This window comes from Mugil cephalus, chromosome 2, assembly GCF_022458985.1.
Source record: "Mugil cephalus isolate CIBA_MC_2020 chromosome 2, CIBA_Mcephalus_1.1, whole genome shotgun sequence".
Taxonomy (NCBI): Eukaryota; Metazoa; Chordata; class Actinopteri; order Mugiliformes; family Mugilidae; genus Mugil; species Mugil cephalus.
Genome location: NC_061771.1, coordinates 33310042 through 33333482, shown reverse-complemented (window position 1 = coordinate 33333482; position 23441 = coordinate 33310042). Strand labels below are relative to the sequence as shown.

The window sequence follows — 23441 nt, the reverse complement described above, 5'->3', positions numbered from 1 at the left end:
TTAGTTCTGTTTGAACCTGGTCAATATCTTCAACACTAAAATAGATTCTTACATTTCTTATGGTAGTTTTTAAAAAATATAGGTTTTCAATTCTCTTGTAAATAGAACCTCTATCACTATTCTGTATAAACTTTGTGTCATTATTCAAAGTATAATGAGACTGGAGAGCTATTCTATTGTATTTTATTTCTACATTTAATGAAGCTCGTGCTGCGTTTTAACTGGTTTCAACTGGTCGAGCTCATTTCTAAAGTCTCTGCTTCTTTCTAGGGTTCATTTAGTTTCCATTGAGCCAGACGAGGATCTAACTCGTATTAATGAGGCTTAGCTAAAAACCACAGGACAGTCACATGACCCAGATACAGTTTTTATTGACATGAGGGGTCACAGTGCATCAGGATGGAGCTGGACCTTCGACCCTCAGACGCTGAAATGTCTCTGGTGGAGCGTCCCCGTGGCTCAGCACCACGTCTCTTCAGGGGGGGCGTGGCTGGTTTTGGTTTGGTTTTTTTCCCAGAAGGCCTCAGTGGTCGAGGATGCGCAGGTTTCCTGAGACGATCTTGTTCTCCAGCATGGCGCCGGCAGGAATATCGATGCGGTCGCCGTGGTTGGCGATGATGATGACGGTTCCCTGGAGGAAGGAGGAAGCACCGAGTCATAACTCACCACTTATATCTAACACCTCTGTTCAACAATAAAGAGAATTAATAGGTTGAATTTAAGACTGTAAAATCACATTTATAATAATTAGGTTTGTTAAAAAGGTGCTAAACCATTTTACTAACACACTCTCATTCTGATATTCTGACCTCAGCTAAATCACTAGTTCGGGAAATAATTAAACCCTTGACTGAGCTGTTAATACGACCAGTAATGAACCAACAATAATAATAATAAATAAAAATAAAGCAGAAACTAAGGATGAGCTTCTACTGTTAATGAGTCAGGATGGAGCAGCTAATGGGGATCTAATAAATAAATGAATGAGAAGAAACCAGGAATAAATATTTCAACCACTGAACATTTAGTTTGTGTTAATCTGATTTGAAGCTGATTGGAACTTATCTGTCCTGATATTAATAATCTGTCCTCCCCTTCGTTTCAAACTAAAATGACGTCCTGGCTCAGACCCGTCTTTACCTTCAGAGAGACGTTCTTCCCGAAGGTGACGTCCCCGGACACAGTCAGGTGATCCAGCTCCAACATGTCCGGGATGCTTTCAAACCTGGCCAGAAACTCCTGAACCTGAGGGACCAGACAGGACCAACGTTTCACACTGGGATGTCTCCCTCCTGCTTTAAACGTAAATGTGAGGGATGTGGGGGGGGGGGCTGACCTTGGTGAAGGAGCTGCCCAGCTTCACGTGCGGCGTGGTGGGGAACTCCCTCTTCTTGCTCATGGTGAGCGAGCCGGCGTCCAGACTGTACAGGTTGGACATCACCAGCAGCAGGTCCGAGGACGTCTTGACGGGCAGGAAGCGGCTGCGGGGGACGTTGATGCCCAAGGCGTTGTTGAAGCTCTTGATGGCGGCGCCCACAGCCGTCTCCAGCTGGATGACGTTCAGACCTCCGTCCAGCGTCTGCACAGAGGACAGGTTCAGTGAAGAGGACGAAGGCAGAAACTGGTTCTCAGCACCTGAACACACCTCATCATCTCACGCTGCTACTTTTATTTTTTATATCACGTCCATAGAGAGAAAATAAAGGCTGATAATTTCCTTTCAGGCTGCAGAATAAATTAATAATAATACTAGACCATGTTGGTCACCTTAGGGTTGACGATGATCTCCAGGTCCATGGCGTTCTTCTCGTACAGCCTCTTGATGGCGGGCAGTGAGATCCACAGGTTGTTGGTGTTGAAGATCTTGAACTTGGTGACGGACTTGAACTCGTCCACGTGGGCCTTCGGTACCTGGGCGATCTCCAGCAGCCTCAGATGGTCCTCGTACTGGATCAGAGTCCCACCCTGCAGAGAGGAAGCTCGGGGAGCTCAGAGAGAGGCTGGGGAGGCCCAGGTCATGACGGAGGTGACCGGGGTGACCTGTGCTCACCTTGACGTCAGCTCTGGTCTTGTCGGTGACCTCCATGATGAACTCGCAGCGCTTGTCGGCCGGCTGGCTCATCAGGTGGTGGAGGATGAAGAGGTCCACGGTAGCTCCCAGGTTGTCGATGTTCGACACGAAGATGTACTCCTTCCCTTCAGCGATGAGTTTGTCCAGCAGCCCGGAGTTGGAGAAGCTGGCGTAGATGTCGCCGTGACCCGGCGGGTACCAGGCCTCTGCATTCTCACCGCCGGTCCCCATGTTCTTAGCGATGGGCAGCAGAGACTCCTTGTTGATCCTCGGATACCTGCAGGGAATAAAGAAACCAGGTTCTGGACATGTGTGGATTCTTTCTCGTATATTGTGTTTGTGTTTGTGTGTGTGTGGACTGTACCTGCTCTGGTTGAAGGTGTGGATGTTGACCCTGTGGTGTTTGTATTTCTGCAGGATCTTCTTTGTGTCTTCGTCAGTGTTGAAGGAGTTCATGAGAACCAGCGGCACGTCAGCGTTAAAGGTTTTGTTCAGATGCTGAAAACGGTGAACAGAGAAGAAACGGTGAGGTGCTGAGGTCCAGAGCTCCTGGCTGTTGTGGTGTCTTGTGTGTTTGTACCTCGATCTGCTGCACAGTCAAGTCCAGGAAAGTGTTCTCATTGCGGACGCTGATCAGACTCTTTGGGCCCTTGCAGCCCATGCTGGTCCCCAGACCCCCGTTGAGTTTGACCACAGCCAGTTTGTTGAGGTTGGCAGTGATGTTGTCGGGGAGTCCTTTGGCCTTGATCTTCTCATAGGGCTGGATCTGATGAGGCAGCAGAGCCAGGACACCATGTTAACGGGACCAGACCAGACCAGACCAGACCCCACATCAACACACATCAGGTTGTAAGAACCACAGCTTCAAAGTGAAGCCGGAGCAGAACATCATTAATACTGATGGTAGAAGGATGAAGGTCCTGTTAGACCTCATTCTAGCTGGAGCCACTGAGATCTGGGTTCTCCTGTGAGGGGCAGTTTGCTTTAATCACCCCCCCAGCCTTAGAGCTTCAACATGTGATCCAGCCGCACATTCAAACACTAGAACCTTTTACCTGGAACACCAGCTCAGCTCCTACCGCTACCCTACAACTACTACCACTATCACAAACCAGCGCTCCTTTACATGTCATGATGACAGCCACAGTGAGCTATGAGACGAAGAGCTGCACCATCTCATCCTCATCTGAAGGTACTTAGGTTTATCTGCATCTACCTGAATTTCTCTCTTTGCATTTTAATGTCCCACTACCTCATTGTTCACTGTTACTGAACCGAGAGTTTCATTGACATATTATTATTCATATAAGTCTGAGTTTGTGGAGACATGCTTGGACATTTCTGACCTCAGCTCCAGTGTTAATGTCTTATTTCCTCAAAGTCAGAGTTTAAATGAAAAATATGTTGAAAGAAACCAAGAGAAGACTGAAGCTGTTGAAGTCGGAGCAGGAGAAGGACGACAGCGTGGGGTAACTATGAAACACGGCAGAGATCTTTTAAAACGCTCTAAGTATATCAAATAATTAAATCTGAGGTTGTTCTATGAATTCAGGGTTGAGCAGTTTCACTATGTATCAGATTAAAAATAAACTATAATAGAAATAAAACCTCACCAGGAACACGTGATGACAGCGAGTCACACGGAAACGAAAGGACACATGTATTTATGGACACTCTGGTGGAGTGAGGCGTTTTCAACCAAGACGACACTATTGGCCAGTTAAAATAACAGAACAGGAGAGTTATTCAGCTACTGGCTTCATGCTTTCATGTTTTTTAAGTATTTAATTCCTGAGTAGTTCAGTCCTGAAAGTTTCAGAAGGACTGAGGTCAAGGCCACAGACTGAGCTCTCAGAGACATAAAGAGCAAACCTGGTATCACAACAGCTTTGGGGTGGGGGAGGAACGGAGGGGGTGGGGGGAGAAGGGGTGGGGGTGGGGGGGAGTGGGGTTCTTTACAGTCCCACTTTTGAGTCCCACTAGAGATAAATGTCAGCATCTGCCTGGCCTCCTGCTCCTAAAGCAGACTGAATGCTGCAGCGGTCAGACTATTCTTAGGCCTAACCTTCACTCTGCCGGGTATGTAGGCTACACCTCGGAGGGGGGGGGAGGGAGAGGGAGGGAGGGGGAGGGAGGGGGCTGAATGTCTCTGTCCTCAGATCTGGTTTCATTGGCTTGTGTCTGAGCTGCAACGCTTGTCTCTGCAGCACGTCATTCGTTTTAAGACACAGTCCCGTGTGTATGTGTGTACATGTATATGTGTTTATCTATATCAAGGACACGTCGTCATGTGGCGTGTTCTGGGAATTGAACCGCCAACCCTCTGGTTCATAAACAGCCTGCTCTTCCCACCTTTGACTCTGCTTCTACTCGACCTGCTGCCATGACGTCTAATGTTTACTCATTTCTGTTTATCTCAAGCTAGCTAGCTATAGCCCAGGAGCATGTACAGCACACAACCTGTGTGTACTTTTGGAAGTAAAGTCTTCTTTGTCTTCTTAATAGAGAAGATAATAAAGGTAATAGACCAGGTAGGACCAGGTAGGATGACGAAGGACCAGGTAGGACCAGGTAGGGGGCGACCTTGTCCCTCAGACCAGCTTAATGTTGATTCACTTGTTGGTTTGTTCACAGTTTTGTTTCTAAAGAGCTACTTTAATCCAGAGTGATTCATTATAATAAACCCAAGGCCTTCTGGGTAACGCTAGGACCCACCTGCTTCATCAAACGCATATGAAAGGAAAAGACAATCCACCCTACACCTGGTTTACTTGGACCAGACTGAGCCTGCGGGAACTGAGCCGCTGTCCTGGGTCCAACACATCTAGCTGTCCAACACACGTGTTGTCCACTGACCCTTAGCTCTCAGCTGGAGTTCAGTCCACACAGGACATCGTTGTCTCCACCATGAAGGCGTCTGACTTCACTCAAACACATGTATGATACAGATGTAGATGAAGTCTTTAGAACGTCCCTAAAGACCCTGGTCTGGACCTGGTTACAGACTGGGTCTACGCTCCGGTTCCAGATGGGTGACGGTGGACTGAACATTCCCAGATGTCCAGGACACTCCTCGGTTCTAGATGAGTTTAGTTTGTGGAGCCACGACTGATCTTCTGTCCAGTCCAACTGTGGCCTCATGTTGGACAACAGGACATGAAACCTTGAGCTGTGGTAAACAGGGACTTACTGAGTCCTCTGGAGGACGGTTGATCTTGGCCCAGTCCACCGAGGGACCTTTGACCTGCAGGAATCTGTGGAAGAGCTTCTTGAAGCCATCGAAGTCTTTTCTGGAGATCTGAGACAGACAAGATAAAACAACTGTGAGATCACGTTAGAGGACATTGGAGGACACTACAGGACATGAGAAGACACTACAGGACATTAGAGGATATTAGAGGACACTAGATCACATTAGAGGACACTACAGGACATTAGAGGACACTAGATCACATTAGATCACATTAGAGGACACTAGAGGACACTAGATCACATTACAGGGCACTAGAGGACATTCGAGGACATTAGAGGGCACTAGAGGACATTAGAGGACATTAGATCACATTAGATCACCTTAGAGGACACTACAGGACATTAGAGGACATTAGAGGACACTAGAGGACACTAGATCTTATTAGAGCACACTAGAGGACACTAGATCACATTAGAGGATATTAGAGGACAATAGAGGACACTAGATCACCTTAGAGGACACTAGATCACATTAGAGGACACTACAGGACATTAGATCACATTAGAGGACACTAGATCACATTAGAGGACATTGGAGAACACTAGGTCACATTAGAGGACACTAGAGGACATTAGAGGACAACAGAGGACACTAGATCACATTAGAGGACATTAGAGGATATTAGAGGACACTAGAGGACATTAGAGAACACTATAGGACACTAGATCACATTAGAGGACACTAGATCACATTAGAGGACATTGGAGGACACTAGATCACGTTAGAGGACATTAGAGGACACTAGAGGACATTAGAGAACACTATAGGACACTAGATCACATTAGAGGACACTACAGGACATTAGATCACAGTAGAGGACATTAGGGGACATGGGGGGACATGAGCAGGACTCTGCTAAATAAAACAGAGCAGCTGAACCTCAGGGTCATTGACCTCCAGATCTTTAGACCATGAGCCTCAGAGAACATGAAGGTGATAACCTCAATGTGAACCTCAAATATTTATTCTACAATCAGACCATGACACACAGAGACAGACACAGAGACACAGAGACACAGAGACAGAGACATGGCTGGACCAGGTTAACTTATATTCCAGTTCCAGAACAAAAAGCTGAAGTTGACAGAATGTTTCTTCTTGACTGGAATGAAGTAAAGAACAAACAGAAGGGACGGAGGAGACCTTGGGACATTTGGTCCTGAGGACATTTAGTCCTCAGACATTTCTGAGGACCTCTGTCCTGAGACGTTCTACATCCTGAGACTTTCTAGGTTTAGAGGACCTCTGTCCTGAGACGTTCTACATCCTGAGACGTTCTAGGTTGTTTAGAAGACCTCTGTGTTGAGACGTTCTAGGTTCAGAGGACCTCTGTCCTGAGAGGTTCTAGGTTTAGAAGACCTCCGTATTGAGACGTTCTAGGTTTAGAAGACCTCTGTGTTGAGACATTCTAGGTGTAGAGGACCTGTGTCCTGAGACGTTCTACATCCTGAGACGTTCTAGGTTGTTTAGAAGACCTCTGTGTTGAGACGTTCTAGGTTCAGAGGACCTCTGTCCTGAGAGGTTCTAGGTTTAGAAGACCTCTGTGTTGAGACGTTCTAGGTTTAGAGGACCTCTGTCCTAGGACTCTAACCTCTGCTTCGACCTTGTTGGCCGTGTTGAGCAGCGCCTCCAGATCCCGATGCATCGAGTCCTCGTGCTGCTGACGGAGTTTCTCCTGGAACTCGGTCATGGCTCCTCTGGTCAGATCTGAAAACACACCAATACGACATTAATTCGTCCAGCGACATGAAGCTGGACATGTTCGGAGTCCGGTGCAGCGCGGCCGTGTCCAGTCTTCCTGAAAACTTGTATATTCTAGTAGATTCTTCTTAGTGGAGGAGCAGAAGCTGTAAAGAACCCATCACTGTTATTTATTCACACAGAACAACTTTAACAATGGTCCATGACTTCATTGTCTACATATTGTTGACGCTGATGCGTTGTTGTCTTTGGTTACTTATTACACCCTCGCTGCTAACATCCCTTCAGCTAACTGCTCGGACATTAGCCTCTGAATTTTTATACATTGGATTTTTTTTTTATTTCAGCTTTTTATTAACAAATCAAACGCGTGCAGAAAAAAACTAAGTTGTAAATGCACCTTGCACCAGTTCTTTCAACCAATAAATGTTTTCGTCTGACTGTATAAACCCTAATATCTAGTGGCCATTTAATAACCCTGGAACCTTTTTCCGTGTTCATCGCTAACAAGGAAATATTTGCTGGGATATCCTGGTCAGTAAGAGTAGTGATTGATTTTAGGTCTGACATGAACTAAAACCACGTCCCTGATCTTATAATCTGACATTTGACAACAACTAATCGTCACATTCAACTTTAGCCTCAATAGATGAGATGATTAGAGTAATTATCACTAATTAGTGGAGTTAATTACAGGTAGTTTGGGTGAGCAACACTGTTTCTATGGATTTGAAACCAATGTATAAAAATGTCCCCGTTCACTGCACCCAAGTCTCACGATGCTCCAGAACCACACGGAAAACTCTGTTAGTGTCGGCTTTAGAGAAGAACAGACTCACACAAACTTACCGGCTACAGTCAGAGACATTTTACAGGCTCAGTCTAAAGAACAAGAGACAGTGAAGGTCAGGAAGCAGCCCCAAGTGTTCCAGTCCAGAACTGATAAGTTTCCCAAAGATTCAAAGATTCGGCAGCTGTCACAGATCAACACACGTCCTCCTCCTCATACTCAGCTCACACCAGCTCACAACAACTCGCAACAACTCGCAACAACTAGGATGAAGCTCAGAGGTCGGCAGCAGCCAGTCAGAATTCAACATGAGGCCGATAAGGCCGGCCCACAAACAACCACACACACAACCACAGACACCAATCACAAACAACCAGGTCGTGTGTTAACCCTAGCACATAGCTTAGCATCAGTCTGACTCATCTCCACTGGTTCCTCCTCAGTCTGGTTCACTCTGGAACAACTCCACCCAAACTCTAGGTGGTGCTGTGTCTTTTTACCAGTCGGGTTCATTTTAGTTTCTATATCCTGCTTCACTTTCAACAACAGAGACTGAACAGGAGTCGTCCAAACGTCCGAGTCTCCAAACCTCCTCAGTTAACCTGACCCAGTCTCTACTGACCCACAACTATCAGCTAGAACATGGAGGAGACGCACTGTTACCAAGAGGACCAATCACAGCTCTGGTTCCATTAAACACTAACGAGGACCAATCACAGCTCTGGTTCCATTAAACACTAACGAGGACCAATCACAGCTCTGGTTCCATTAAACACTAACGAGGACCAATCACAGCTCTGGTTCCATTTAAACACTAACGAGGACCAATCACAGCTCTGGTTACATTTAAACACTAACGAGGACCAATCACAGCTCAAGTTACATTTAAACACTAACGAGGACCAATCACAGCTCAAGTTACATTTAAACACTAACGAGGACCAATCACAGCTCTGGTTCCATTTAAACACTAACGAGGACCAATCACAGCTCTGGTTACATTTAAACACTAACGAGGACCAATCACAGCTCAAGTTACATTAAACACTAACGAGTCTAAGTCTAATTAACGATTAAGCAGGTGTGTGTGTGTGTGACTCCAGATCCTAAACCTGCACCAACGTATGATACATCAGCAGCTTTAGAGGATCAGAGGGTCCAGGTCTTCACAGACCAGATTGTATTTCCTGGTCTTCATGACAATAAACTGAATATGTGGAGGTTCTTAAATCAGATCACCAGCATCAAGTCTGAAGCATCAAACACAATCTAGACCTGGACCCTGGACCCTGAATAGACCTGCAGTAGATCAGGAAGGTGTTCGTCAGAGGGAAGAGACGTGGTCGGACTAAAGCCGCTTCACTCTGTACATGCGTCTAACGAGCCTTTAGTCAGGATTCACCGTCTGGACACAGCTGGGAATCTGGGACTGGCTGCCAAAGGACAACATGAACAGCAGCAGCTTTCTGGGGGGTGATGTCAGGACAGAGGTTTGGACCAGAGAGTCTCAAGAGGGAGGGGCTGTGACTTTAAAAAGATCCACCTGAGCTCACTATCAGTGTGTTCACACCAACATGTTCACAAGAGCAGGAACGAAACGAAGTAGAACTGGTAGCACTTCTGGCACTGGTTAACATTAACCAGTGCTAACCAGTGCTACCAGTGGCATCCAGTGCTGGTTAACACTGGTTAACATTAACCAGTGTTAACCAGTGGCATCCAGTGCTGGTCAACACTGGTTCACACTGGTTAACATTAACCAGTGTGAACCAGTGGCATCCAGTGCTGGTTAACACTGTTTCACACTGGTTCCACTGGTTAACATTAACCAGTGTGAACCAGTGGCATCCAGTGCTGGTTAACACTGGTTAGCACTGGTTAGCATTAACCAGTGCTAACAGTGCTACCAGTGGCATCCAGTGCTGGTTAACACTGGTTAACATTAACCAGTGTTAACCAGTGGCATCCAGTGCTGGTCAACACTGGTTCACACTGGTTAACATTAACCAGTGTGAACCAGTGGCATCCAGTGCTGGTTAACACTGTTTCACACTGGTTCCACTGGTTAACATTAACCAGTGTGAACCAGTGGCATCCAGTGCTGGTTAACACTGTTTCACACTGTTTCCACTGGTTAACATTAACCAGTGTTAACCAGTGGCATCCAGTGCTGGTCAACACTGGTTCACACTGGTTAACATTAACCAGTGTGAACCAGTGGCATCCAGTGCTGGTTAACACTGGACAACAGTCTTCAGAAGCTCCACATTCAGCTGAATACACTAACACACACTACAGGTTCACTTATTTATTTATTATTTATACGACAGTGTGCTGTTATATGGCACACAACACACAAACAACACACCACCAACACACTAACACACACCACCAACACACTAACACACTAACACACCCGTCCACCCACGGGCTGCAGTGGCTGGGGGGTGTGGGGGGTATGGGGAGCTGCTCTGGCCTGCACCGACTTGTGCTTGCTTGGCGGGTCTGGGGGTGTTGGTCGTCGCTCGCCATCTGCGCTGGGGTGTGGCTTGCCCCGTGGCTACGGTGGTTCTCTGGTCCTGTCACCCATGCGCCCCACACTGGGGTGGAGGTTCTCGGGCGCTGGGGCTTCTGACCTGACTCTGGGCCCTGGTAATGGTCTCACTCATATTTAGGGAATGCCCACATGCATGTGTGTTGTCACCTGCCAGCCCGTGCTGGATCACATCAAAAAGAATTGATGAGTCCCGGCTATTAAGGGCTGGATTTTCGCTTTCACTCTGTCACTACGTGCCCTATGGCAGATTTCTCTCCTTCCATTGGGACACCCTTACCCCCCTGGACTCTCTCATCTCTCCAGAGATGACTGTACCCAGTCATACTTGAGTGAGGTGACTTGGGAAGCACAGAACCCTGTACTCCACTAGTTCCTACTAGCACCACAATCAATCTCCTCCACTGTCCATCCTTCCACATATTTTCTTTCCTTTGTTCCCCCCCTCTATTCACTGAGGTGTAGCACTGCCCTCCCTGCCACACAAGGTCACTACACTCAATAAAGTTCAACAGGACAGTTCTCAGGGAGGGCTGGTGATGGTCACACTCACGCACTGAAGTAATAAAGCTTTCAGCTGCAAGAATATAACTGCATGAACCTCATATAATGTTGACACCCTGTGGTGTTCAACTATGCAGACAAATGCAGACAAAAAAAAAAAAAAAAAAAAAAAACACACTAACACACACACTAACACACACCACCAACACACTAACACACACACACACACACACACTAACACACACTCACACACTAACACAGTAACAGTGCAGCAGCAGCAGCAGCAGCTGCTTCGTGCATCAAATACAAACATTAAAGGTGGAAACAAACCTGCTCTCGTTCTTTTCAACAACTTTTCCTTTTCTGGTTTGTGCAGCTCTTACGCACCTGGACTCACAGAAACGGGACTGAGGACAACCCGGACCAGGTCAGAGAGGCACCAGAACCCGGACCAGGTCAGGTCAGACCCGGGGGACTCACTTTTAGAAGGAACCCAGGAGTTAAACTCGCTGTGAATTCATCCTGCAGCTGATCGCAGCTGACTGACACACACACACACACACACCCATACCAGCTCTCTGCAGCCTCAGATCCACACCGGCGTCATGACGCATGATCCACACCGGCGTCATGACGCATGATCCACACCGGCGTCATGACGCAGCGCCGTGACAAGCCTTAAAGCGCGGCGCTGATTGGTCGGTTGCTGCCACCTGCCTCCCAGGTAGAGAATTAAAAAGTTGTCTTATTTCCTCTTAAGGGTTAATGCGTGAATGTGACTTTCAGAAATAAACCAGTTTGTTGAAAAAAATAAAAACATGAAACCAAAATCATGTAAAATAATCCATGGATGTACCGTAGAACAAGGAGTTGATCTCCTGCACTGACAGTGAGGCATTAAAGGCCCAGAGATTAACGCTGACTGACGAAGGCTTTCAGCCTTCTGACCGATGCTGCCCCCATGTGGTGAAAGTGATTCCCTGCAGGAGGCTGGATGTGAGTCAGGAGGCTTTAGCTGGAGGAGGTCACAGCCCAGACATGGCTCCTTCACCAGAACCTGTACAGGCTGCACGGCGTCCAGCTCCAGGAAGGTTCTGGTGTTCACTGCTCAATTATACTCTGTTGTCTTAGTGTATAGTAGTATTTAGTGGTCTATAGTATGGTAGTATTTAGTGGTGTGTATAATGGTATATAATGATGTATATAGTAGTATTTAGTGGTGTAAAGTGATGTATAGTGGTGTAGCTCCTCCCTCTAGTATTGGTATTAGTATTATTTGGGAGCTGTGGAGTAGCAGTTAGAGGGTCACAGGTTCACCTCCCACCCCGTCCATGGCTGCAGTGCCCTGAGCAAACCCCCAACCCCCAGTTTTCCCCAGACACGGCTCCAACTGTACAAACTAATGGATGGGTCAGAATGCAGAGATGGATCAATAAGGGAATCATTTATTTATTATCATACTAATGACTTATCTGTGGTGTTTGTGTTAGAAACATCTTCAAACTGAATGGTGACGACAAAAGAGAGCGGGAAGGAAGAGGCTGGAGTCTGGTCGGTGGGTTTCCTTGTACTTTTATTGGTGGGAACCGTTAAGAGTTGGAGGACAGCTAGTCTGTGTTACCATGTACCAACAGAGAGGTTCTCTGGGTGTTCTGCAGATGGAGGAGGCCAGGTCGTGGTCACTGAACAGGTTTGGCCTCGACACATTCACACAAACACACAAACACACACACACTCACACACACACAGAGGTGACACGCAGCCATCAGCTCGGACGGTGACTGTGATGATGGAGTCGTCTTCAGAGCCGAGAGCAGCCAGCCTTCAGGGAATCTAAGTGCTGCAGTTGGCCAGCAGGAGGCGACAGTCACTGGGACAGGAAGTCCATGGCGGTGTCTCGCTCCTCCACCAGCTCTGCTGCCGTGGCCTCCATCTTGGCCCGGGAGAAGTCGTTGATGGAGAGTCCGTCGACCACCTTCCAGGTCTTGTTCTGAGGAGGACGATGGAGGGAAAGGAGCGTTTAGCTGTAGCAGCGCAGCGCTGCCCCCTAAGGACTGAGCCTGGCTCACGTACTACCTCTCTAATGGTAAAACAGAACATCTGGACACAAACAGTGTCATCAGGAGGAGGATGAAATAAAACATCAGAGCAGTCCTACACATTCAGTGCAGGACTGTTGTATCAGAATGTGTTTTCACATGTTTTGGCTAGGAAATGTCCAGTCCATTAGAAACACACTACGGTGAAGTGGTTTTCAGGGGCAGCCCAGCTCACCTTGATCTGGACGGGGAAGGAGTAGATGAGGTCCTCTGGGATGCCGTAAGAGTTTCCACCAGCGTAGACGCCCATGGAGATGAACTCACCCTGGTGGCGACACAACACCTTCAGAAACCCCAGAAATCTGTTCTCTACTTTAAACAACTTTACTTCAACGTTCTCATTATATCTGACATGTTTTCATTCCAGGCTGCTAGAGAAAAGCTTCATATTGTAGTTTTAATAATCACTGATGAAGTGGAGCATTAATCATTAATTCAAATATCTGAAATGTCTCTGAAACTTTATACTTTTGTTAAAACCTATTGTCCTCCTTCACACTGGTCTCTGCTCAGAGCCAGCTCTACTGTCTCTGTCCACACTCACGTCCTTGGTGCCAAACCAGATGTCCCTCATGTGGTCACAGATGGCCTTGGCGGCGGACATGGCGCTGGACAGTTTCCTGGCCTTGATGACGGCGGCGCCACGCTGCTGCACCGTCTGCAGGAGGAGGAGGAGGAGGAGGAGGAGGAGGAGGAGGAGGAGGAGAAGGAGGAGGTTTAACAGGACGGCTGCAGCTTTAGAAGCAGGAAGGAAAACAAACTGCACCAAATACTGATACACACATGTACACACTGCCTGGCCAAATAAAAAGGCTCCTCCCCTCTAGTCTGTGGGCGGAGCTCCTTATTGATCCAGTAAGTAGCTTCTCCAATGTCTCCAGATTTCTTCTTGTTAAGATCTTGTATTGATGATGTCAGAGTCTGAATCTCCAGCTCATCCCAAACCTTCTCTATGAGGTTCAGGTCTGGACTCTGGTCTGGTCTCATGCTCCCTGAACCACTATCCTTCCAGTCTGTAATAATGAAGTTCTTAAGCCAGTTTTAGTGGTTTCTAGATGTTTCCTCTGCTTGATGCAGCCAATGATTTGACCCTTCTCCACCAGACTAACATCTCCTCCACCAGACTAACATCTCTTCCACCACCACGGGATGTGGAGGAATTGAGAAGCTGCTCATTGCATCAGTTGGTCTTAAATAACTTGTTGAACTAATGATCCACCAGGAGGCTCTGGACTATTTAACCTCAGTTACATCCAGCTGGAGCCGGTGTATATCCATATAACTAAGTAATGGACTACAGTAATGGGGGACCAGAGGTGGAGCACTCACAGAGATGAAGTCTCCTCTGAGCCAAGCTTCGTTCTTGACGGCGTCGTAGGCCGCCACCTCGGAGCCCTGCAGGGTGACCTTGGCGTGGTGGACATCAGGGTACTGGGTGGAGGAGTGGTTCCCCCAGATGATGACGTTCTTCACGCTGTCACAGGACACGCCGCAACGCATCGCCACCTACAGGACGGCCACACATACAACAGTGGTATCATCAGGGACAGACAGCACTGTGTGAAGACGACTCATCACTTCAGATCTGGATCAGTTTATATCCACCTGGTTTCTTTCCTCAGAGAATCAAGTTCATGTGTTAGAGGCCTGGCCTCATCACATATTATTAGTCTGGTTATAGGAACAATGTCAGACAAATAAACCTGAATATCTGGTCAGAGTCACGAATAAGAACAAATGGAAACTGTTGATGAGGATCAGTCTACGTCGTAGATACCAGACGTTTGAAGGTCTAAAGGTTTAAAGAATAGAACAGAATAGAATAGTTTGAGTGTCTTGTGTAACATACACAGACATCAACACAACACACCAACAAAATCAACAGTGGAAAAGGAGAAGGAAGACTAGAAATATGTAAACATATATATAATATATGAAACATGTATGTAACATGTAAAACAATGTAAAGCTGATCAGTTTAGTCAGTAGTCAGTGGGAGTATTTTAGCTTCTAAAGGGTCTAAAGGGTCTGAAGGTCTAAAGGCGTAAAGGGTCTAAAGGTCTAAAGGGTCTTAAGGTCTGAAGGTGTAAAGGGTCTTAAGGTCTAAAGGGTCTAAAGGGTCTAAAGGTCTAAAGGGTCTTAAGGTCTAAAGGTGTGGGAACCTGGGAGGAGGCTCTGTTGTGGTCCAGGCGGGTCAGGCAGGAGAAGTTCTCTTTGGGAATGGATGGAGCAGACTTGGAGGCGATCAGACAGTTGGTGTTTGCCGGGTTTCCAACCACCACAACCTACAGGATGAAAATCAAACAGCTCTTCACTATCGGAGATTAATTAAAGGCAACACACAGTCAACACATATCAAACAGCGCCAAAACAGACGGAGGAAATTATGTGTGTTTGAAACCAAAACCAAAACAATCCAAGGATTTTATGAACAACATCTTTCAAATTCAGATCAAACAGCGTCACAGACCCAGGTCTACACCAGGTAGTAACTTCTACGCTCTTATCAGGTCAACATGGGCCCATGCTGGTTCACCTTTGAAACTGTTCTTTTCCAGATTTGATCTTTTGCCCTCAGAAGCACAGCGGAGTTACTGTGGCAACAGGTGGCTTTGAGAAAAAACAGTTTTAGACGGAGACGTTGAACCAGCACTTTCACTTCCTGCCTGCTTTAAACAGCCCCGGCGTTCTACCGCCTATCTGTAAGTAAAGTTCACACTGAGCCTGAACACTCTACTAACGTACCACCACCCCTACTAACTCTACTTACTTACCACCACCCCTACTAACTCTACTAACCACCCCTACTAACTCTACTAACCTACCACCACCCCTACTAACTCTACTAACCACCCCTACTAACTCTACTAACCACCCTACTAATCAACTCTACTAACCCCCCTACTAACTCTACTACCACCACCACCCCTACTAACTCTACTAACCACCCCTACTAACTCTACTAACCCACCTACAACCACTCACTCTACTAACACCTTACTTATAACGTAACCACCACCCCTACTAACTCTACTAACAACCCCAACTAACTCTACTAACCCACCACCAACCCTACTAACTCTACTAACCCACCACCACCCCTACTAACTCTACTAACCACCCCTACTAACTCTAATCACTCTACTAACCACCCCTACTAACTCTACTAACCCACCACCACCCCTACTAACCTACCACCACCCCTACTAACTCTACTAACCACCCCTACTAACTCTAATCACTCTACTAACCACCCTTACTAACTCTACTAAAGTACCACCAACCCTACTAACTCTACTAACCCACCACCACCCCTACTAACCACCCCTACTAACTCTACTAACCCACCACCACCCCTACTAACCTACCACCACCCCTACTAACTCTACTAACCACCCTTAATCACTCTACTAACCACTCCTACTAACTCTACTAACGTACCACCAACCCTACTCACTCTACTAACCCACCACCAACCCTACTAACTCTACTATCCCACCACCTACCCCCCCTTCCACCCTAATGACATGAGGCCAGAGTCAGGAAGAGTCACCTTGACGGTCTTCTTGGCGTACTTGTCCAGGGCGGCTCCCTGAGTCTTGAAGATGGCCACGTTGGCCTTCAGGAGGTCCTTCCTCTCCATGCCCTCCTTCCTGGGCATGGAGCCCACCAAGATGGCGGCGTCGATGTCCTTGAAGCCCACCTCCACCTTGTCAGTGGGAATGACCTCTGTATGGGGGGGGGGTCAGGTTGTTACGTTCGAGTAAAGCAGAAGCAAAACAACCAACATGGAGGAGTTCGTGGGGCCATGCAGACCTGCTCTGGTTTCACTTGTGTTAGCCTCTGTTAGCCTCTGTTAGTCTGTTAGCTCACCTACGTAGTTTTGACTGTGCTTACATGGATGGCTTTGTCAGAGACTTGAGACTCGTAAGTGTTTACTATAGTTGAGGTGAGGTCACATGTTGCCTGGACTCATCCACACTCATGCTACAGTTTTGGTTTGTAAACCTACCCAGGTTCTCAGCTCTGTCCCTGTTTAGCCCAGCTCCAAGTTGGTGCTTGTTTGGAACCGGTTTGAAACAAGTTTGACTGGTGGTTAGGTGGTGGAATAACGAACTGATGCCACAGGCACTGGCTCTGAACCAGCCCTGGAACCAGCACCTGGAACCTGATCCTGAACCTGGAACCTGAACCTGGAACCTGAACCTGGATCCTGAACCTGGATCCTGGACCCTGAACCTGGATCCTGGACCCTGAACCTGGACCCTGGACCCTGAACCTAGAACCTGACAAGATGTGAGGACCCTGAACCTCTGTGAGAATACTGATTTATATTTAAATGTGTTTCCATCTCAGGTGAGTTCGTCCAGGTCAGACAGACTCAGTCTTCCAGATAAAACCATCCTGATAACACGGGTCTGTTGTCTGCTATCAGACCGGACTTCAGTCTGGGTTCATTGTTGTTTAACCCCCGCTCTGATTGGCTACCGTGGTGCCTGGACCAGCAGCCAGTCAGAGGCCTTATTTTAGACCCTCCTTCCTCCTCCTCCTCCTCCTCTTAGCAGCAGCAGCAGCTACCGAGGAAGAATAACACACAATGTGTGTGTGGTGTGTTGGATAGTTTCAGATATTTGGGTTGAGAACCAACACGCATCAGGTTCCTTCAGATACTTTAATAGTTTGATCTCATGAATTATACAATAATAATAATAATAATAAATGTATTTATTTAGACACTCACCCCTCAGGAGAGGGAGGGCACAGTCCTGGAGCTCCATGACGACTCCGTCCAGCACCGGCAGCATGGGGGAGATGTCCAGCAGGATCAAGACGATGGGCTGACGAGAGGACAGGGGACAGACAGGGGACATTAGTCAGAGTGAGGACTTTAATAAAACCACAGAAAAGAAACATTTACAGAGCTGATGACATTTACTGATATGTCCTGTGTCAACTTTCCTTCAGCTTCTCCTTAAAGACGTCGTCCCTCCTGCACTAATCGCTGCATAACGTGAGCAGTAAATACTTTCCCCACCGTTCAGGGAGGATTAAAGAGCAGAGAGCCGGGGGCCTTGAGGCCTCCAGCCTGTTCGTTATTCATGCTGCTTCCATTACGCAACAGTCAAACAGTGGGGGGGGGGGTGAGTTGTACCTGGTCTTTGCCGAACACGTCTCCCTTGGCGATGCTGTAGAGCAGGGAGTAGGCGATCTGGCCAGCAGCGCCGGTCACCACCACACGGATCGGTTCAGCCTGCACAGAGACAAGACAGAGGACATGAAGCTCCTGCTGGGTTCACACTCATCATCCTAAATCACTGCGATGGACGGGTTTAAACCCGACGACTCCACAGGCCCGGAGTCACAGGCGTCCACTGGAATTATTATTCATGCAGAAAACTGAGTCAAGGAGCTGAGAGGAGCTCAGCTTCATTTCCTTCCTGGCTGAGAATCCAAGAGGAGGAGGTCTGTGACGTCACAGTCACACAGTGTGCTCATTAAAATGGAGGCAGATGAATGAATGCATGCATGAAAGGAGGACAGAAGGACAGAAGGCATGCTTTCACAGAGCAGAGCTGGCCTCTCCGCTCTCTCTGCAGATGTTCGAATAATCTGCATCCTGGTTGTTACTGCGCAACGCGGACTGCGCACACAGCTCTGCCCTTGAGTCCGCAGCCAGAAGCTGCACAACGTTCACAGAACAAGAGCAAGAACAGAGCAACAACTCCATCTAATCCTGCATCTATCTCTCTGTCTTTTTATCCACGCATCCATCTCTCTATCCCTCTATCATCTATCTGTCTGTCTGTCTCCGTCTTTTGGAGGGAACCGTCCTGTTGGAGGTCGTATCTGAAGCCGCAGACATAAATAAATAACCTGCTCACCATGTTGTGTCTCGGTAGATGGGAGATAGAATATATCAGACAGAAGATGTCTTCTTCTTCCTGCTGCTGCTGCTCGGAGTCAGACTGGACGGAGGGTCACCTCTACCCCTCTCTAAAGTCAAACCGACCTGCTCCGCCTGCATCATGGGACGTGTAGTCACTTTACGACAGTGACTCAGGTTTTCTGGGCTGAGAAAAACACCGTCTCCCATAATGCACCGTTCAGTCAACCCCCGCCCACTCGCTCGTGCCACATACGGGATTTTTTTCTGAAAAAGATTTTTTTCCGGAGACGCGGAGAAGTGGCGCTGCAGCGACATGTGGTGGACACAGAGGGAACTGCAGCACCTGTCCCGCAGAAGGACACGGGGTGGGAACAAACAGGGACAGGTTCACAGGGACAGATTCACAGGGACAGAACCAGGGACAGTGAACAATGTTTAAAACGTGACCACGTGATAAATAAATATCTAGGAACTCTCCTGAAGAAGTGACGTCCTTCAGCTTAATGTGATGATGAATTAGAATAAATAATATTACGCATTTATTATATAGAGTGTAGCAAAAATGAAGATAGATTGTTTTGAAGGAGTTTTGTCCTCCTCGCTGGAAACTGATTAACGTTTTCAAATATTTGATTTAAAATATTTTACTTTTGTCTGTGAATATTACTTTAAATCTTTTGATTTATGATGAAACCATGTGACCAACCAACCAACCAACCAACCAACTCCAGACGATTAAAGTAGAACCAGATGAATGTTTAGGAACAAGTCAAAGTCCTGACCTTCATCCAGTAGAAATGTTGGAGCATCAGCTGATGAGAGGAAACCACCAACATCTCACAACTCAGCTGGTTCTGTTCTGATTAATGGGATCAAACTCCTCCAAATGATCAATGTGACCACAAACATTTAGATGATGTTCAGACCAGTTCCGGCCGGTAGATGAACAGATTTACTTTATTTGTCTCCACTAGACTCAAACAACCACCACCATCCTGACCTCATGGAAACCAGCTCATTAGCATTTCTAAGACCTCCTCCATGAGAACCAGAGCTAATAGTGTCAGAAGCTACATGTTAAAGGCAGAGTGTCTCCTGAAGGTAGACCAGTCCACAGTGAGCAGTCTGGCTCTTCCAGGCTGTTTTTAAATCAGGCTCAGCAGAGACTTGAGGTCAAGTTCATTCTCCAGACCAGCTCAAGTTTATCTGTCGGCTTGTTGACTCGTCTGTCAGCGTCCTGGCAGGAGGCAAATCCTCTCAGATCAGACACACAAGATTACAAACGAGGCCTGGCTTTTCCTTCTTCTCTGAACCTGGACCATAACAGACCAGGCTGAGCAGGCGAATGCTCCAGGGTCATGTTCAGTCAACCTCAACCCTGACCTCAGTCTGTGACCTGGCTCCAGCAGAAGGTCCTGACTGTGGGAACGTTCAGGTGGACACGTAGTGTTTCCAAAGACCTGCTGTGTAGTTTCAGCCCAGGTTTCCAGTTACATGTGGAGTCCTGTGCATCCTTCAGCCTGTGAAGGACACCGGCGGCCATGTTGGGGCCGTGAGGCAGGAAGTGATAATCTGCTGCTTCAGGTTCAGTAAAAACAGCCTGGACACGTTATCACGGCCTTCACAATAAAAGTCCTTTAAAACGGGTCAATGAATGAATGAGAGTCATTCAAGTCAAGGAACATGACGACGCCATCATATGATTATTTATCTAAAAAAGGAACAGTTTGCTGTTTTCTGACCCTCGTAGATAAAAGTCATCACTCTTTAAAACGCTGAACTACACACACTAAGATATCTAAAAAATCTATAAAAAATCTATAAAATCTTTAAAGTTATATTTTATGTATAGACGAAGGACGGAGGATGTGAGTGGACATGAAGTTTACTTCTAAGACATTTTAAATCAGAACCACTAACTCAAATAAATTAACCTTAAACGTTTAACTCTGAAGCCAGACCTGTCCCCTGAGGACAGACCTGTCCTCTAAGGGCAGACCTGTCCCCTGAAGCCAGACCTGTCCTCTGAGGGCAGACCTGTCCTCTGAGGGCAGACCTGTCCTCTGAGGGCAGACCTGTCCTCTGAGGACAGACCTGTCCTCTGACGACTCAGGATGAATTAATGATGACAGCCTCAGAAAAAGACAAAACTTGTCCACAGTCCAACCAGTCCCCCTCCTAGTTAGGACAATAGAAGACGATGCTTTCACTGTCCTGAGAGGACGACTGTGTCCACGTGTGGCCTTTAATGGTGCATTCAAGGACACTTTCACTCACCTGTGAAGAAACCGCCCTCACCACCAGATACATGGAGGTCAACAGCGTCAGCATCTTCCCTCCGGTCTGTTCCCGTCTTCTGATGGTCCACCTGTCTTTCCTTGGTCTGTTCCTGTCCCCTGACGATCCACCTGTCTCTACTCAGTCTGTCCTCGTCCTCTGATGGTCCACCTGTCTCTCCTCAGTCTGTCCTCGTCCTCTAGTAGCTGCAGTCCTCTCTGCACAAGAACAAATGGTGCATCGACGACAGATGGAAAGACAGGTGGACAACCCACAGAGAGAGTCAGGGAGACAGAGACGGAGACGGAGATCGAGACAGAGACAGATACCGGGACGGAGAGGCAGGTGCGATGTGATCCTCAGCTCTAGAGGCGAATGAACGATTCGGACGGTTTCATATAGCTGACACACACACACAAACACACACACACACACACAAACAAGCACACACACAGTAACACACTAATACACACAGTAACACACAGTAACACACAGTAACACACAGTAAGACCGAGCGCTGCAGTCTAGTCCCTTAATAAGATTGTGAGGACGTAAATAGACGGAGACTGAAGCTTTAGAGCTCGAGCTGCTGGAAATGAAGAGTGGAGAGACTTTGTGTGTGTGTGTGTGTGTGTGTGTGTGTGTGTGTGTGTGTGTGTGTGTGTGTGGGGGGGGGGGGGGGGGGGCTGGTGCAGAGTCGAAGAGGAGGAGGAGGAGGAGGAGGAGGAGCAGCTTGTACTGCACTGCAGAGGTCTGATCTCTCCTCTGCATGTGGACTCTCTAAATCTTAGCAGAAGCTGTAAATGTTCATATGAGCTTTAAACACAACAGTGATTATTTTATTTTTATTTTATCATGTTTAACGTGGACTGAAATGAGTCCATGCTCCTTGGTGCCAAGTGGCGCCTTCTAGTGGCCAAAAATGTAGAAATACACGTATAAAAGTAAGATTTTTATTTCTACAGCATAAATAACCAGTGTTTTCTTTGCATTAAGGGCACAGCTCCACTAGAGGGCGCTGCTGTGGAGGAGAGGATTACACACTTTCATACGTAAATACAAGTTAATAATAAATTCAACTTTGTCCCCAATGAAATGTTCCCAGTTTTCATTTGATGCACATAATTTCCCATGTTGACACTTCTTGTACTGTAGTTGTGTGTAGCGTGTGAATAGTTTGTTGTGTCTGATGCTGTGTCTCTGTTTTCTCTCGGAACCAGTAGCATGTTTCACGTTTTCATGTTTCAGTGATTCATTTCATGATGAAGGGAGTTTTCTACCTGACTAGTGTCAGATTCAGGACTTCACCACTGGACCAGAAGTTGGAGATAAAAGTTTTAGGAGGATTTAATCATTTCTCAAGAGGGAAAAGATAAAACAAGGACATTCAACCAGGAGACGTTTAAGGAGAAAACTTGTTAACAGGGAGCTCATAAAAAGGAGCTGGTGAGTCTAATTGATTTTAATATAAATAGAACTGATCATGTAGTTTACATGTTGTCTGAATTATAGTGGGATTTATGTAACTGGTGATACATGTGTGGAGCTGTCCACCTGTCTGTGGTGCTGAAATGTTTGGCTGTGGTATGTTGTGTTTGGTGACTTTGTGTATTGATTGTTGTGTACTGAGTCGTGCATTGTGTTTTTACTGTTGTCACGTTATCGTTTCGATCTTCAGTACCTGATGAAGTGAGATGTTGACATATGTTAACATATGTTGGGCACAGTGGTGGTGGTTTAATGGTTAGCACTGACACCTCCCGGTGAGAAGATCCGGGTTTGAGTCTGACTCGGGTCTTTCTGGGTGGAGTTTGCATGTTGCGTGGCTTTTCTCCACCTTCTGTGTTTGTGTTGTGAGGGGGTTGATTGTGGTATTTCAGGACTGTAGCATAAGATTTTCCTTCATGGCTGCACCAGGATTTACAAACCAAAATTGCCACTGTTAATAACAACGCAACTTGTCTCAAGACTCTTCACAAAAACCGCCCTGAAACCTCCAGAGGAAAACCTCCCTTTAACAGGAAAAAAACAGAACCAGAACCAGAACCAGCTCATATGGAGCCTGAGATAAACAAACTTCTGAAAGTAAAACTACTAAACAGATGTAAATAAAATACTGTGTCTTTCTCTACAGTAAACGTACACACTCTGTGAAAGTATTGTGAGCACGGTACCAGCAGGGAGTGTGTATACGGTGTGACTGATCCATGGATGTGTGTTTGTTTTGTCATTACTGACCAGCAGGACCAGAGGACATGAAAATACTGGCTGATGCTGGGTGGGGAACAGCTGCTATCGGGACGGT

The 23441-nt window shown here is 47.0% G+C and overlaps 2 protein-coding genes across 7 annotated transcripts; both read right to left on the bottom strand.

The window, feature by feature from the left end:
* Positions 1-351: 351 nt before the first annotated feature.
* LOC125003556 (UTP--glucose-1-phosphate uridylyltransferase-like) lies at positions 352-11467 on the bottom strand. Of its 5 annotated transcripts, none has more exons than XM_047577551.1 (11): positions 11204-11467; positions 7875-7907; positions 6916-7031; positions 5262-5369; positions 2652-2837; positions 2436-2569; positions 2051-2348; positions 1768-1965; positions 1337-1579; positions 1141-1245; positions 352-631 (listed from the first exon to the last, which is right to left on the bottom strand). In XM_047577551.1, the coding sequence occupies exons 2-11, from the start codon at positions 7891-7893 to the stop codon at positions 524-526; spliced, it is 1515 nt and encodes a 504-aa protein (XP_047433507.1). In that variant the 5' UTR covers positions 7894-7907; positions 11204-11467; the 3' UTR covers positions 352-523. The 5 variants fall into 5 exon arrangements, with proteins under 5 accessions (XP_047433507.1, XP_047433508.1, XP_047433509.1 ...); XM_047577552.1 differs by having other exon boundaries at positions 11261-11467; XM_047577553.1 differs by lacking the exon at positions 7875-7907.
* Positions 11468-12429: 962 nt separating this feature from the next.
* Positions 12430-21410, bottom strand: LOC125003567 (malate dehydrogenase, cytoplasmic-like). Of its 2 annotated transcripts, none has more exons than XM_047577571.1 (9): positions 21137-21410; positions 18125-18223; positions 17714-17810; positions 16526-16701; positions 15135-15257; positions 14302-14478; positions 13517-13630; positions 13148-13237; positions 12430-12863 (listed from the first exon to the last, which is right to left on the bottom strand). In XM_047577571.1, the coding sequence occupies exons 1-9, from the start codon at positions 21188-21190 to the stop codon at positions 12741-12743; spliced, it is 1053 nt and encodes a 350-aa protein (XP_047433527.1). In that variant the 5' UTR covers positions 21191-21410; the 3' UTR covers positions 12430-12740. The 2 variants fall into 2 exon arrangements, with proteins under 2 accessions (XP_047433527.1, XP_047433528.1); XM_047577572.1 differs by lacking the exon at positions 21137-21410 and adding an exon at positions 18855-19014.
* Positions 21411-23441: the final 2031 nt, after the last annotated feature.

Bases quoted from the DNA above. Each gene is read 5' to 3' on its own strand.
- LOC125003567 (XM_047577571.1), bottom strand. From the start codon at position 21,190: ATGCTGACGCTGTTGACCTCCATGTATCTGGTGGTGAGGGCGGTTTCT. The intron at 17,811-18,124 runs GTACAACTCACC...TCCTCTCGTCAG, and splicing joins ACGTGTTCGGCAAAGACCAG to CCCATCGTCTTGATCCTGCT. The intron at 12,864-13,147 runs GTGAGCTGGGCT...CGTCCTCCTCAG, and splicing joins CCTTCCCCGTCCAGATCAAG to AACAAGACCTGGAAGGTGGT.
- LOC125003556 (XM_047577551.1), bottom strand. The intron at 2,838-5,261 runs GTAAGTCCCTGT...CTGCCTCATCAG, and splicing joins ACCGTCCTCCAGAGGACTCA to ATCCAGCCCTATGAGAAGAT. The intron at 1,966-2,050 runs GTGAGCACAGGT...TCCTCTCTGCAG, and splicing joins AGACCAGAGCTGACGTCAAG to GGTGGGACTCTGATCCAGTA.